This window comes from Podarcis cretensis (assembly GCF_951804945.1).
Source record: "Podarcis cretensis genome assembly, chromosome: 8".
NCBI classification, from domain to species: Eukaryota; Metazoa; Chordata; class Lepidosauria; order Squamata; family Lacertidae; genus Podarcis; species Podarcis cretensis.
In genome coordinates this window covers 10,111,519-10,124,514 of record NC_137177.1, presented here as the reverse complement: position 1 = coordinate 10,124,514, position 12,996 = coordinate 10,111,519, and the positions used below count along the sequence as shown (strand labels likewise).

Here is a 12,996-nt window from a genome sequence, read left to right as displayed (position 1 = left end):
TGAGAACGAAAACTAAAGAGGTGATGGGAACTCCGCGAGCTCCTTTCTGTGGCCTTGTTTGCATGTCGCTCTTTAACCATATAAAATAACTTGGTTTAGTTTGCTGCTCCTTCCTGCACCACACCAGAGAAGAGACAAACCAAAGGCTGACTCCATGATACATGCGAACTGACATTGGTGGATTGTTTCTTCCAAACCAATGGAGCCAAGAAGAAACTTGTTGTTTGTTTTGAGAAAACAGAATATGTCTCTGCTTTGTTTCCTTGCCGGTGTGCTGAGCAGCAAAGTGTATTCATTTAGTTTATTCTAAGTTTAATGAAGGGATGCTGGTGGCGTTGTGGGTTAAACCACAGCCTAGGACTTGCCAATCAGAAGGTCGGCGGTTAGAATCCCCGCGACGGGGTGAACTCCTGTTGCTCGGTCCCTGCTCCTGCCAACCTAGCAGTTCGAAAGCATGTCAAAGCGCAAGTAGATAAATAGGTACCGCTCCGGCGGGAAGGTAAATGGCGTTTCTGTGTGCAGCTCTGGTTCGCCAGAAGCGGCTTAGTCATGCTGGCCACATGACCCGGAAGCTGTACGCCAACTCCCTCGGCCAATAAAGCGAGATGAGCACCGCAACCCCAGAGTCGGCCACAACTGGACCTAATGGTCAGGGGTCCCTTTAAGTTTAATTCCGGTATTGCCAACGTCGTGTCGTTGTCCCTGACCCGCAGCTGTTGCTGGACATGCATGCCCCCAGGCTGTTGGACGTGCTGTCCTCAGCTGATGCCAGTTTTTGGCTCCCCAACATCTGCAGGGTCACAGGTTCCCCACCCCTGATTTAAAGTGATGTGAGACCCAGGCCAGTGTTGGTCTTCTATTTGCACTACGGCCTTGATTCCAACCTTCATAAGTAGCTCATGAAAGGGCTGCTGAGATGAGCAGTGTGAAGCAGTTTGGATTACTCGAAAGGCAGAACATGAAAATTGTGGTGGTTTATTGCAGGGCAAGTATACCTTTGCAATCCAAAGCACAGAGCCTCCGTCCCCAGGTGGTCTGGGACTCACCTGCGTGTGAAATGCAGCCATTTCACCAGAATGCAATCAGGGCCATTATATAACAAGTTTTAATTGACGCTTAGTGGCGTGTCCAGTAGCTTCATAGTTTTCTCCACTCTTGGAAGCGGTGCTTCATCTGTAAAACTATGGCGCTTAAAGGGCAGCTTGAAAAAGGACAGATTATTAAAAAGCTCTTTGCCTGTTGTACAGGACAGAATATTCTGCAGGGACAGAGTAGAGAATTCAGCATTTATATATACAGAGAGAGAGGGCGCTCCCAATTTAAAAATCATAAGCAATTTTCCAGCTCTGATGTTTCGAAAGATGGATAATACACAATGAAACCTTGGAAGCAAGGAGCTGAATATGATTAACAATTTGGCAAGGCTGCTTCCCAAGCAGCAAAAAATGCATTGTGCAGAATTTGGGAGGGTCAAAGGACTGTGCTGGGTCTTTCCATAATACAGCAATGATAATTTTATTATTTCTACCCTGCCCATCAGACTGGGTTGCCCCAGCCACTCTGGGCATTTGGGGCAACCTCCATGACCAATAGAAGTACCCCTACACTCCCCAACTGTAAAATCTGTCAAATGGAGATTTCATTAAAAGGCTGAGGTTCCTGCATGCTGCCTTGGTAAGGCTCACACGCAGATTCCCCGGCGATTTGGTGGGGGGCGAGCTTTTAAAAAGGCAAGCTCCATTTCCAAAGTAATTGAGCTAGCAAGTCACTCGGGGTGACCCAGATGCTGGTGGCTGAGAGTGAGCGTGACTTTTGTGCTCCTTGCACATGAAGACTGATTTGCAAGAGGAGTAGCTGTTGGAAGAGGGATGCAGCCAAACAGTTGATTGTGGAGAGTCAAGACCTCTCTGTCTAGACAGCCCTCCTGCCTTTCACCTCCTCCCCTGAAAATATGGGCTTCTGGGGGCCCTCTCCTTTGCTCACTCATCTCCCCGCTGGCTCGGCAGAGGTGCCTGAGCACCCCTTTCCCACCTGACGCAAGAATTGATCCGCTCAAAGGTGGCCAACCGTGGATGGTTAAAAGTGGGCGAGGCAGCTGACCTTGTGTGCTCCTGGCAGAGGCCACTCCAGGTGGAGAGTTTGGTAAGGGGGGGGGGCGTGCAGTCTAAATCTGGGCTGACAACTGATCACATTTTTATATTAAAAAAACCACCTTGATGAGCCATGGGATGCAAGCCAAGTGCTAGACCACATGATACTTTGAAGCATCAGAGAAGGTGGCAGTGATAAAATGTTAAAGGAATAATCGTGTTTTCTGGAATTCCTTTTTCCCTAAGGAAGGGCAACAAGGAGATGGAGGAGGAGGAATTCAACAGGCCCTGGGCTGGTGCTTATGTAGGGGGGTAACCAGGGATGCAGGTGGTGCTGTGGTTTAAACCACAGAGCCCAGAGCTTGCTGATCAGAAGGTGGGCGGTTCAAATCCCTGCGACGGGGTGAGCTCCCGTTGCTCAGTCCCTGCACCTGCCCATCTAGCAGTTCGAAAGCACGTCAAAGTGCAAGTAGATAAATAGGTACTGCTCCGGCGGGAAGGTAAACGGCGTTTCCGTGCGCTGCTCTGGTTCGCCAGAAGCGGCTTAGTCCTGCTGGCCACATGACCCGGAAGCTGTACGCCGGCTCCCTCGGCCAATAAAGCAAGATGAGAGCCGCAACCCCAGAGTCGTCTGCGACTGGACCTAATGGTCAGGGGGTACCTTTACCTTTTAACCAGGTGAGGCCACACTGAGATTGATGGAGTGATGCTCCATCCTAATGCCTTCCCTTGTGTCATCTTGCAAATTTGAAACCTGCAAGACAGTGCGCGAAGGTGGGAAGACAAGGACCGCCAGAGAGTCCAGACTAGGCCTACTTCTGCTCTGGTAAAACTCTGCATGCTCAATCTGGTCACAACACGAATGTGGCAAGCTGCCTTCTACCGATACCATTCACCTGGTTCGGCCTTGTCCGCACCGACTGCTGGCAACTCTCCGGAGGTTCAGGCAAGGGACTCTCCCAGCTCTGCCTGGAGGCACGGGAATCGAACCTGTGACCTGCACACAAAGCCCATGTTCTACCACTGGCTGTTGTGCCATGAGGAATGAATCAAAAGAGGCAGCCTGGTTGTGAAACTAAGAACCGTTTGGAGCCTGTGCTGTCCTTTTGCTCCTGTTCATGGTTCCCAAGTCCACAAACCTTCATCCCCTCGTCCTTGCACTGCAGGGGGGTTGGGCTAGATGACCCTTCGGTGTCCCTTGCAACTCCACCGTGCTTTGATTCTATGATCTCTACCCTTCCTAGCTCACTCAGCACCCCAGAGGTAATTCAGGGACAGTGCCCTGGCTCTGGGAGGGGCCTGGTGGGGTGGCAGTCGTGCCACCAGGTCTGCAGCTGCAATTTCCAAATCCTTATCTCCTGCAGATCCAACTATAAATATAGACACAGGCAGAGAAGCTGGCCTACTCAAGAGGAGCCAATAGCCTGCAGAGCTAGGTAAGGAGAGCAGCCGCTTGGGTGGGGTTTGAGACCAGTGTGGAATTGGATACAAGCAGAGTTTGCTCAGATAGAATTCAAATTTCCTCTGGTTGCTGATTTCTATGCCATCCGAGGTAAATGTTTGTGTGTGTGTGTGTGTGTGTAGCCGTTTCAGTTTATAATGACAGATTGGGGGGGGGGGTAGAGACATAATCCATATACGTAGAATTGTTTCAGAAGTTTTAAGTCACTTGTAACCAAACTTCATAAACAGTTTCTTAATAGCGGTGCAAATGTTTGAAGAAGTGAGCTGATGATGATCCCTGCCTTAAGTCAGGTGGCGGATTTCAGACCAACACAAGCAGATTTCTAGAGGGGATGGCAGTTTTGCCCTCTACACAGGCAAATAATGCAGTGGAATACTGAAGCCACATGAACAGGCTGTTAAATCACTGTTGCCAGTAGGGCCTGGCGCCCACTGAGGCATGTAGGGCCGGAGGCCAACAGCAGGTGGCACCAGAGCCAACAACTGGCAGAGCCAATGTTTTCTAGTTTTGCCCCTGCCCCTGTCACTGAGACTAATAAGGAGGAAGCTGACTGTCAACGCTACCCCCTGGTTGTAAGCGAGACGGCAGGCAGGTGGGAGTTGGGCTGGTGATAGGATCAAGCTGTAAAGTTTTGGTCAGGGATGGGCAGCTGACTATTGACCATGCTGGCTGGGAGCTGATGAGTGTTGGATTCCCATAGAATCGGGGGGGCAGCAGGTTAGGGATAGCTGCCCCATGCCTCTAGCAACAGCTGATCTGCAGAAATCAGCTTTTTAATAAAAAAATATGCAGGCAAGGTTCTGCATCATTAAGGTAAAGGTAAAGGGACCCCTGACCATTAGGTCCAGTCATGGCCGACTCTGGGGTTGCGGCGCTCATCTTGCTTTATTGGCCAAGGGAGCCGGCGTACAGCTTCTGGGTCATGTATCCAGCACGATTAAGCCGCTTCTGGTGAACCAGAGCAGCATACGGAAACACCGTTTATCTTCCCGCCGGAGCAGTACCTATTTATCTACTTGCACTTTGACATGCTTTGGAACTGCTAGGTTGGCAGGAACAGGGACCGAGCAATGGGAGTTCACCCCGTCGCGGGGATTCGAACCGTCGACCTTCTGATCGGCAAGTCCTAGGCTCTGTGGTTTAACCCACAGCGCCATCTGTGTCCTTACTGCATCATAACTGCCTGGCTATGTCTGTGGATCAAGTTGCTTACTGAGGTGCAGGAGCAAAAGCTAGTGGGAAAGTGAGCAACCCTGTAGGAACTTGATGACCTTTTAACTTTGTGCAATGGAAAGAAATTCCTAAACTTTAGGCCCGAACCCCCCTGGAAAATACTACTAGTATTCCCCCATCCACCTTTTGGTTCTGGAGTCAAATCCTTTTATATGATGACATTCACACCCATCACCCTGAGGTCCCAGGGGAGCTTGCAACCACCGAAAGAGAAGGGGTCCAAAGTTAAAGACATGCCTCCTCCTCGTTCGCAGAAAGCTGTCTGACGAAGACACCAGGCACACGTCTGTGGGAAGGGGGGATCCACAACTCAGGGGCTGCCCCAGAGAATACCCTCTCCTGGGCCATTGCCCACCCTGAGTTTTTGAGGGCAGGGTGATGGATAGCGAGCGGGAGAGAGGCCAGCGGGCCCTTCTCTTGCCAATCCGCTTTGGAGCCCCGGGTTAATGAGTGACAGGGTCAGAGTGGTCAGCCTGCCCTGCCACCCCATAAATGGATGCCTTTCATCTCTTTTCTGACATTCCCAATTATTCTGCCTTTCCAGTGCCTCCCTGGGCCCATTGCACCATGAAGCTTCTTGCTGTTTTTCTCAGCTTGGCCGCCATCATAGGTAAGTGGGGTTCCCTCCAGTTAGGCTTTCACCTGCCTGCCTTCCCCTCATACAGCATTGGCAAACACAGCCAGGATCTATAAAACCTTTCAATGCAGTGAGTTGGGAGAAAGACCTACCACTGGCCCTAAACAGGATCTGTGGTTTTTAACAGCTGCATTGGGAGCAGAAATCCCACAGGTGCAGCTCTACCTGGCACGTAGAAAGTGGGTAAGATGTTATCTGTTATATCTTGACCCATTGTGTATTAATGAAAGATGCAACGCTTCAGCCAGGAGGTGAATAGTGGCGGGCTGGATTCAGCTAACCCACCCCACTGGCAGAAGCTGGTACAATGGGCTTTCTCCCCCTATGGACTCCTATGCCTCCCCCAAATTTCCGGAGGCTCAGGTGAACCCCCCAGAACAGCACCTGGGAAGAGGAGAGGGGAGGTTGTTCTGCAGGGCAAGCAGAAATTCTTGTGTTGACAAAACTATCTCCTTAGCGCTGCATTGAATTCCACCCAATAATAATAGCAGCCGTTTGATTTGCAAGCCTGTGTAATGCTGATGTCAGTTTGGGCAATTCCAAAGGCAGAAGGCAGAGCATGAGTGAGTCCCGTCTGCCTGTAATAAAGGTATATCCCACCCTGTTCTGTTTCACAGAGACTAGAAATGAGTCTCTGGTAAAAATTATCCTCAGTATTTGTCTTCTGGAGCTCTTGATAGAACTCCAGCCCAATGGTTGCCATTAATTTGATTAATTTGATTTTGAATTGATTTTAGAATGAGTTGATTTTAGAATGCATTTCAATTAATTGATGGTGATTTTATGTAAACTATTATTGTTGTTAGCCACTCAGCTTTGGCTGGGGAGGGTGGGATATAAATAATAAAAAATATTATTATTATTTTATTATTGATGTGACTCTTCACCTGATCACAGAATTATAGAGTTGGAAAGGGACCCTGAGGGTCATCTAGTTCGACCCCCTGCAATGCAGGAATTGTGCCTGCAGTTGTCCCTGGGTGGTCTTCATCCATCAAATGGTGGCTTAACTCTCTTTCCTCCCCAATTTCATGAAATTTCAACTAGGGCACCCAGGGTACCTAACAACAATATTATGAAATATTAAAAATTACAATAGACTAACAATAACTAAAAAACATTGAAAGCCTGTAAAAAGGGGAACGGGGGAGATCCCCAGCATTAATAGATCTAAGAGCGAAGGTAAAAGGATGGAAAATGCGAAGGAGTGGAAAAATAAAAAGACCCCTTGCCTGGCATGGAAATAATACTGTAAAGGGCTTGGCGTTGGGCAAACCTCTCTGGGGTGAGGAGAGACTTGCAGTTCCATAGGCGGGGCGGTAACCACTGAAAATACCTTTTTCTGGCTGGCCCCCTCTTTCCCTCAAAAGGCAGGAGCGCTTGGAGAGATACCCCTGAAGATGATCGTGATAACCAGGCACAAAGGTCACTGATCCTCGTGATCCTTTGAGACCTGCCAAAATCAAAACACCGCAGAGATGCCCAAAAAGGCCACGTCAAATAGTTGTGGCTTCCCCCAAAAGAATTCTGGGAGCTCTGGCAAAACTGACATACAAGCTATGGGACAAGGATAACTGTGACTTTAAAGATGAATGGGAACCCTTTACAAAGTATTTGAAGACGCAACAAAGCGAACTGGACTCCTAGGCTGGCTTTGAATAAACATTCACAAACTTTTTATTGATAATAAATAGCTAAATAGTTTGAGGATCTATACAACTGTGTAACATGCAGAAAACAGCATTTTTAGAGAAATCAAAGACTGGAACTGAGGGAAGTTGGGGGGCGGGGGTGGGTGGGTTCTGTGGGGGGAGGGAGGAAAAATGGGGGGAAATAAGGATGATATGTTTCTGGATAATATGTTTTGTTTTAATTTTGAATAAAAAGGTTATGAAAAAATAATAATTCTGGGAGCTGTAGTTTGCTAAGGGCGCTGAGAGCTGTTAGGAGGCGCCCCCCCCCCCCCCCGGTATTCCTCTCCCTGAAAGCTTTAACGGCCAATCTTTATTTCCAGAAAACTCTGGGAACTGTAGCTCTGTGAGGGGAATAGAGGTCTCCTAACAACGCCCTGCACCCTTAACAAACTACAGCTCCCAGAATCCTTTGGGAGGATTTAAAGCGGTGCTGTAGAAATGAGCTGTGAACGGCTTCCAAAAAATATATATTAAAATACTCTAATACATCAAACATTAAAAGCTTCCCTAAACAGGGCTGCCTTCAGATGTCTTCTAAAAGTCTGGTAGTTGTTGTTCTCTTTGACATCTGGTGGGAGGGCGTTCCACAGGGAGGGCGCCACTACCGAGAAGGCCCTCTGCCTGGTTCCCTGTAACTTGGCTTCTCACAGCGAGGGAACCGCCAGAAGGCCCTCGGAGCTGGACCTCAGTGTCCAGACTAAACGATGGGGGTGGAGATGCTCCTTCAGGTATACAGGACCGAGGCCGTTTAGGGCTTTAAAGGTCAGCACCAACACTTTGAATTGTGCTCAGAAACGTACTGGGAGCCAATGTAGGTCTTTCAAGACTGGTGTTATGTGGTCTCGGCGGCTGCCCCCAGTCACCAGTCTAGCTGCCGCATTCTGGATTAGTTGTAGTTTCCGGGTCACCTTCAAAGGTAGCCCCACGTAGAGCGCATTGCAGTAGTCCATGCGGGAGATAACCAGAGCATGCACCACTCTGGCGAGGCAGTCTGCAAGCAGATAGGGTCTCATCCTGCATACCAGATGGAGCTGATAAACAGCTGCCCTGGACACAGATTTGACCTGTGCCTCCATGGACAGCTGCGAGTCCAAAATGCTGCCAGTATTGAAAATGTTTAATTATAGGCTATTTTATTCCAATAAAATAGCTTTTAAAAACTTTACCTGTTTTGGAGATTTTGCAAAAAAAAAGGGGAGGGGGACACTCAACAACTTTTGTGTCTGTATTTTCACTTTTTGATGGCAACCCTGTTATATCTTCCTTCCTTCCTTCCTTCCTTCCTTCCTTCCTTCCTTCCTTCCTTCCCTCCCTCCCACAGGTTCAGCTTCAAGCGATGAACCTGTCAGCACCGCCCTGACTTGGAAGCAGATCCTCAGCCCCTTTGAAAGTTTCAAGCTACCCGAGGACATCAGGTGACACAATATCTTTATATAAACACACACACACAAACAAACAAACCACATCACCCTCCCAAGCACAGGTTGTACTGACCCAGACTAGGGCTGACATCACGGGATGCCACGTTGAATTTGATAAGATAAATCTCCATGGGTGATTTGAAATCTCTACCCTGTGACTTCCGACGAAAGAAGAATGGCAGACGAAATTAATGGACTATGCAGAATTGGACAAAATGACAGGAAGGGTTCGAAACCTGCAGGACCAGAGATTTACAGAAGATTGGAAGAAGCATATGAATTATTTGAAGAGCAACTGTCATCAACAAATTACACTAGTAGGATGTCAGGGAACTGCCGTTAGAGCTAGAGGCGGAGGGAAGGCTCCAGAGCGATGCCGGAGAGGGTCCCAGCAGGGGGAGAGGCAGCCCAGCTGCTGGGGAAGGAAATCAACGTAACACCAGGAGAGAAGGGGGGCAGATGGGGGAATTGGAGAAAAGGCTCCAGGACTCTTCAACGGAGACTAGTGGGGAGAGCACGGGTACTCCGCTGCCCACACCCTCCCTGCACAGAAGACTTCCGCTCAGGGAGAGTAGGAGGAGACTTGGCGTCAAAGAACTTTTTTGCTGGAAGAAGTTTAAGAAACGCCCACTGATGGATTCTGCCAGCGACTGAGACAGCCACGAAGTGAAGGGCTGTCCAGACAGAAAGGGTTCAACCAGGCAACCAAGCCAAGAGTGGCGGCAACTTATGCATGAGCAACCCCCTAGAACCATTACATAGGACTACAAGAAGTTTTGTAAGGAGAAATATACGTAGTGTTACAAAGTAGAAAAAGATAGAGATATTGGTTATGAGTTTGAAATGTAATAGGGAAAATACGAAATGCATACTAAGAGATCAGATTGGAAAATTTTCAGACAGGACTGATGGAAGTCAAAAAAATTGAATAAGATGTAAAAATCTGTTTAATTACTGTTGAAAATGATATGTTAAAAAACTAATAAAAAATTATATATATATATAAACTATTTCTCCTTGGCAGCACCCAGGCCGCCGACAGATTCAACAGAATCCAAAGCCACCTGGCGGAACTGAAGGACCAGCTTCTTCCGGCCCTCCAAAAGGTGACGGAGGACCTGCAGGAGCTGAATCGGAAGGTGCAACCGTTCGCAGAAGCTCTGGACCAGAAGTTGCGGAGTGGCATCACCAAAGTACAGGAGCACGTAGCTCCTTACACTGAGAAGCTTCAGGAGCAGGCAGAGCAACGGATGGAGACCTTGCAGCAGACCCTGGCCTCTGGCAGAGAGAAGCTGACGCAGAATGTGGAGGTTATCCGAGCCCAGCTGGAGCCTGTTGTGGATGACATGAAGACCAAAATCCAACAGCGGACCCAGGAGCTCCGCCCCGTCATCCAGCGACTCCACAGCAATCTCAGGCAGACCTACAAAAGCTTGCAAGACTGCGCTGAAGACTTCCAGGGTTGTCTGGCCAAGTTTATGCTGCCACCCCAGTGAGAACCCGGTTTAGCAACCAAGAGGGGGTGAGCAGCAAGATAAGGATGGAGGGAGTCAAGCCTTTGTGCTGGAAATTCTCAGACAGGCGCCTAGCAAAGGTTGAAGCTGCTGAAGAGCCACACTCTCCCTGACACAGCGACTCCTTATGCCTGTAAACATCCCCTTAATGGAGCAATAAAAAAAATCTAGACTTTAATTACCCTTGTTGTCTTTGTGAATTTCATGGGGATTGTGTGTGTGTGTTGGAGAGGCAGGGAAGGAGTATGGACATTAAACTGAGGTAGGGATGAGATATCTGAATTTCTGCACTGCAGTGGACGCTCGGGTTGCAAACGTGATCTGTGTGGGAGGCATGTTCGCAACCCGCAGCATTCATCTGCACACATGCGGGTTGCTATTCGGCGCTTCTGCACATGCGCAAGCACCAAAATCCAAAAGTACCGTATTTTTCGCTCTATAAGATGCACCTTTTCCCTCCTAAAAAGTAAGGGGAAATGTGTGTACGTCTTATGGAGCGAATGCAGGCTTTGCGCGGCTAAGCCAGAACAGCGAGAGGGATTGCTGTGCAGTGCTCCCTCTCGCTGTTCTGGCACAGCCGCGCAAAGCCTCTGCACGGCAGCAGGGAGCCTTCATCCCGCTGCCCTGAAGAGGCTGCACAGCTATCCCAGAAGCCAGAATAGCGAGAGGGATCACTGCGCTCCCTCTTGCTGTTCTAGCTTCTAGCTTAGCCATCCCCCATCTCCCAGAAAAGCCCGCAAGAGCTGCGCAGAGCGTGAAAGGGAGCGCTGAGCAGAGCCTGGGATGCATACAGGCTCTGATCTGCGCTCCCTTTAAAGAATATTTTCCCCTTGCATTCCCCCTCTGAAAACTAGGTGTGTCTTATGGTCAGGTGCGTCTTATGGAGCGAAAAATGCGGTAGCCTTTTCTGGTACTTCCGGGTTTGGCATGGTGTGAAAACACACAACCCGAAGCATCTGTAACCCAAGGTATGTCTGTACTTTATACACAATGGACTGAATAGCATCATTTAAAGTTTTCTAGGCCATCTTTCTGCTGAATCTCTCAAGGCAGCAAACAGAAATTCAGGATCATGGGAAGGGAGAAGAGTTAAACCGCCACTTGCCTTGCCATTCTTGGTTCCTGAACCAATCAGCCACCCCCTGCTTTTGCAATTTTGTGGAAAAGCAGAAGAAAATTCTACACTTAAAAGGCACAGCTAGGTAGCTAACAGAACATGTAGTTCAACCATTGTCACATATCCTGCAGCTCTCTGTTGAGTAAGCACCATTGCGATCTGCTTCTGCCAGAAAAAGAGAGAATGCTATTAAAATAATTTTTCATGCCCTGCACCCTCCATAGAATAAAGCACATGCTGCCACCGTTATTTTCAAAAAAATTGTGGAGTGTGGAGTACTTTAGTCCATGTATGGTGGTTGTGCCCAGATATCACATCATTCTGGGGGTGGGATGTCAGTTTTTCAAGAGATTTGTAAAATTGTTTCCCAGGCTTTAATCCTTGATCCACTATTCATCTTCTCACTTAATCTGTGATGAACAACCAAGAAATCATAGAATCATAGAGTTGGAAGAGACCACAAGGGCCATCGAGTCCAACCCCCTGCCAAGCAGGAAACACCATCAGAGCACTCCTGACATATGGTTGTCAAGCCTCTGCTTCAAGACCTCCAAAGAAGGAGACTCCACCACACTCCTTGGCAGCAAATTCCACTGTCGAACAGCTCTTACTGTCAGGAAGTTCTTCCTAATGTTTAGGTGGAATCTTCTTTCTTGTAGTTTGGATCCATTGCTCCGTGTCCGCTTCTCTGGAGCAGCACAAAACAACCTTTCTCCCTCCTCTATGTGACATCCTTTTATATATTTGAACATGGCTATCATATCACCCCTTAACCTCCTCTTCTCCAGGCTAAACATGCCCAGCTCCCTTAGCCGTTCCTCATAAGGCATCATTTCCAGGCCTTTGACCATTTTGGTTGCCCTCCTCTGGACACGTTCCAGTTTGTCAGTGTCCTTCTTGAACTGTGGTGCCCAGAACTGGACACAGTACTCCAGGTGAGGTCTGACCAGAGCAGAATACAGTGGCACTATAACTTCCCTTGATCTAGATGCTGTACTCCTATTGATGCAGCCCAGAATTGCATTGGCTTTTTTAGCTGCCGCGTCACACTGTTGCCTCATGTCAAGTTTGTGGTCAACCAAGACTCCTAGATCCTTTTCACATGTACTGCTCTCAAGCCAGGTGTCACCCATCTTGTATTTGTGCCTCTCATTTTTTTTGCCCAAGTGCAATACTTTACATTTCTCCCTGTTAAAATTCACCTTGTTTGTTTTGGCCCAGTTCTCTAATCTGTCAAGGTCATTTTGAAGTGTGATCCTGTCCTCTGGGGTGTTAGCCACCCCTCCCAGTTTGGTGTCATCTGCAAATTTGATCAGGATGCCCTTGAGTCCATCATCCAAGTCGTTGCTAAAGATGTTGAATAAGATCGGGTCCAAGACAGAACCCTGTGGCACCCCACTAGTCACTCTTCTCCAGGATGAAGAGGAACCATTGATGAGCACCCTTTGGGTTCGGTCAGTCAGCCAGTTACAAATCCACTGAGTGGTAGCATAGTCAAGACCGCATTTTACCAGCTTCTTTACAAGAATATCATGGGGCACCTTGTCAAATGCCTTGCTGAAATCAAGGTAGGCTACATCCACTGCGTTCCCTTCATCTACCAGGCTTGTAATTCTGTCAAAAAACGAGATCAGGTTAGTCTGACATGACTTATTTTTCAGAAATCCATGCTGACTATTGGTGATCACAGCATTCCTTTCTAGGTGCTCACAGACTGTTTGCTTAATGATCTGCTCCAGAATCTTCCCTGGTATTGATGTCAGACTGACTGGGCGGTAATTATTTGGGTCCTCTCTTTCCCCCTTTTTGAAAATAGAGACAACAT

At 48.3% G+C, this 12,996-nt stretch overlaps 1 protein-coding gene and 1 long non-coding RNA gene across 3 annotated transcripts in view; one reads left to right on the top strand and one right to left on the bottom strand.

Annotated features, from left to right (window-relative positions):
* Nucleotides 1-7,185, bottom strand: part of LOC307221424 — a 137,067-nt gene extending 129,882 nt beyond the window's left edge. Inside the window, exon 1 of the long non-coding RNA XR_013841398.1 lies at nt 7,048-7,185. This is a non-coding gene — a long non-coding RNA (uncharacterized lncRNA). The remainder of the gene's footprint in view (nt 1-7,047) is intronic.
* LOC307221336 (uncharacterized protein) lies at nt 3,459-10,210 on the top strand. 2 transcript variants are annotated; one of them, XM_079985788.1, is made up of 4 exons: nt 3,459-3,526; nt 5,333-5,398; nt 8,441-8,534; nt 9,565-10,210. In XM_079985788.1, the coding sequence occupies exons 2-4, from the start codon at nt 5,356-5,358 to the stop codon at nt 10,034-10,036; spliced, it is 609 nt and encodes a 202-aa protein (XP_079841914.1). In that variant the 5' UTR covers nt 3,459-3,526; nt 5,333-5,355; the 3' UTR covers nt 10,037-10,210. The 2 variants fall into 2 exon arrangements, with proteins under 2 accessions (XP_079841914.1, XP_079841915.1); XM_079985789.1 differs by having other exon boundaries at nt 3,492-3,642.
* Nucleotides 10,211-12,996: the final 2,786 nt, after the last annotated feature.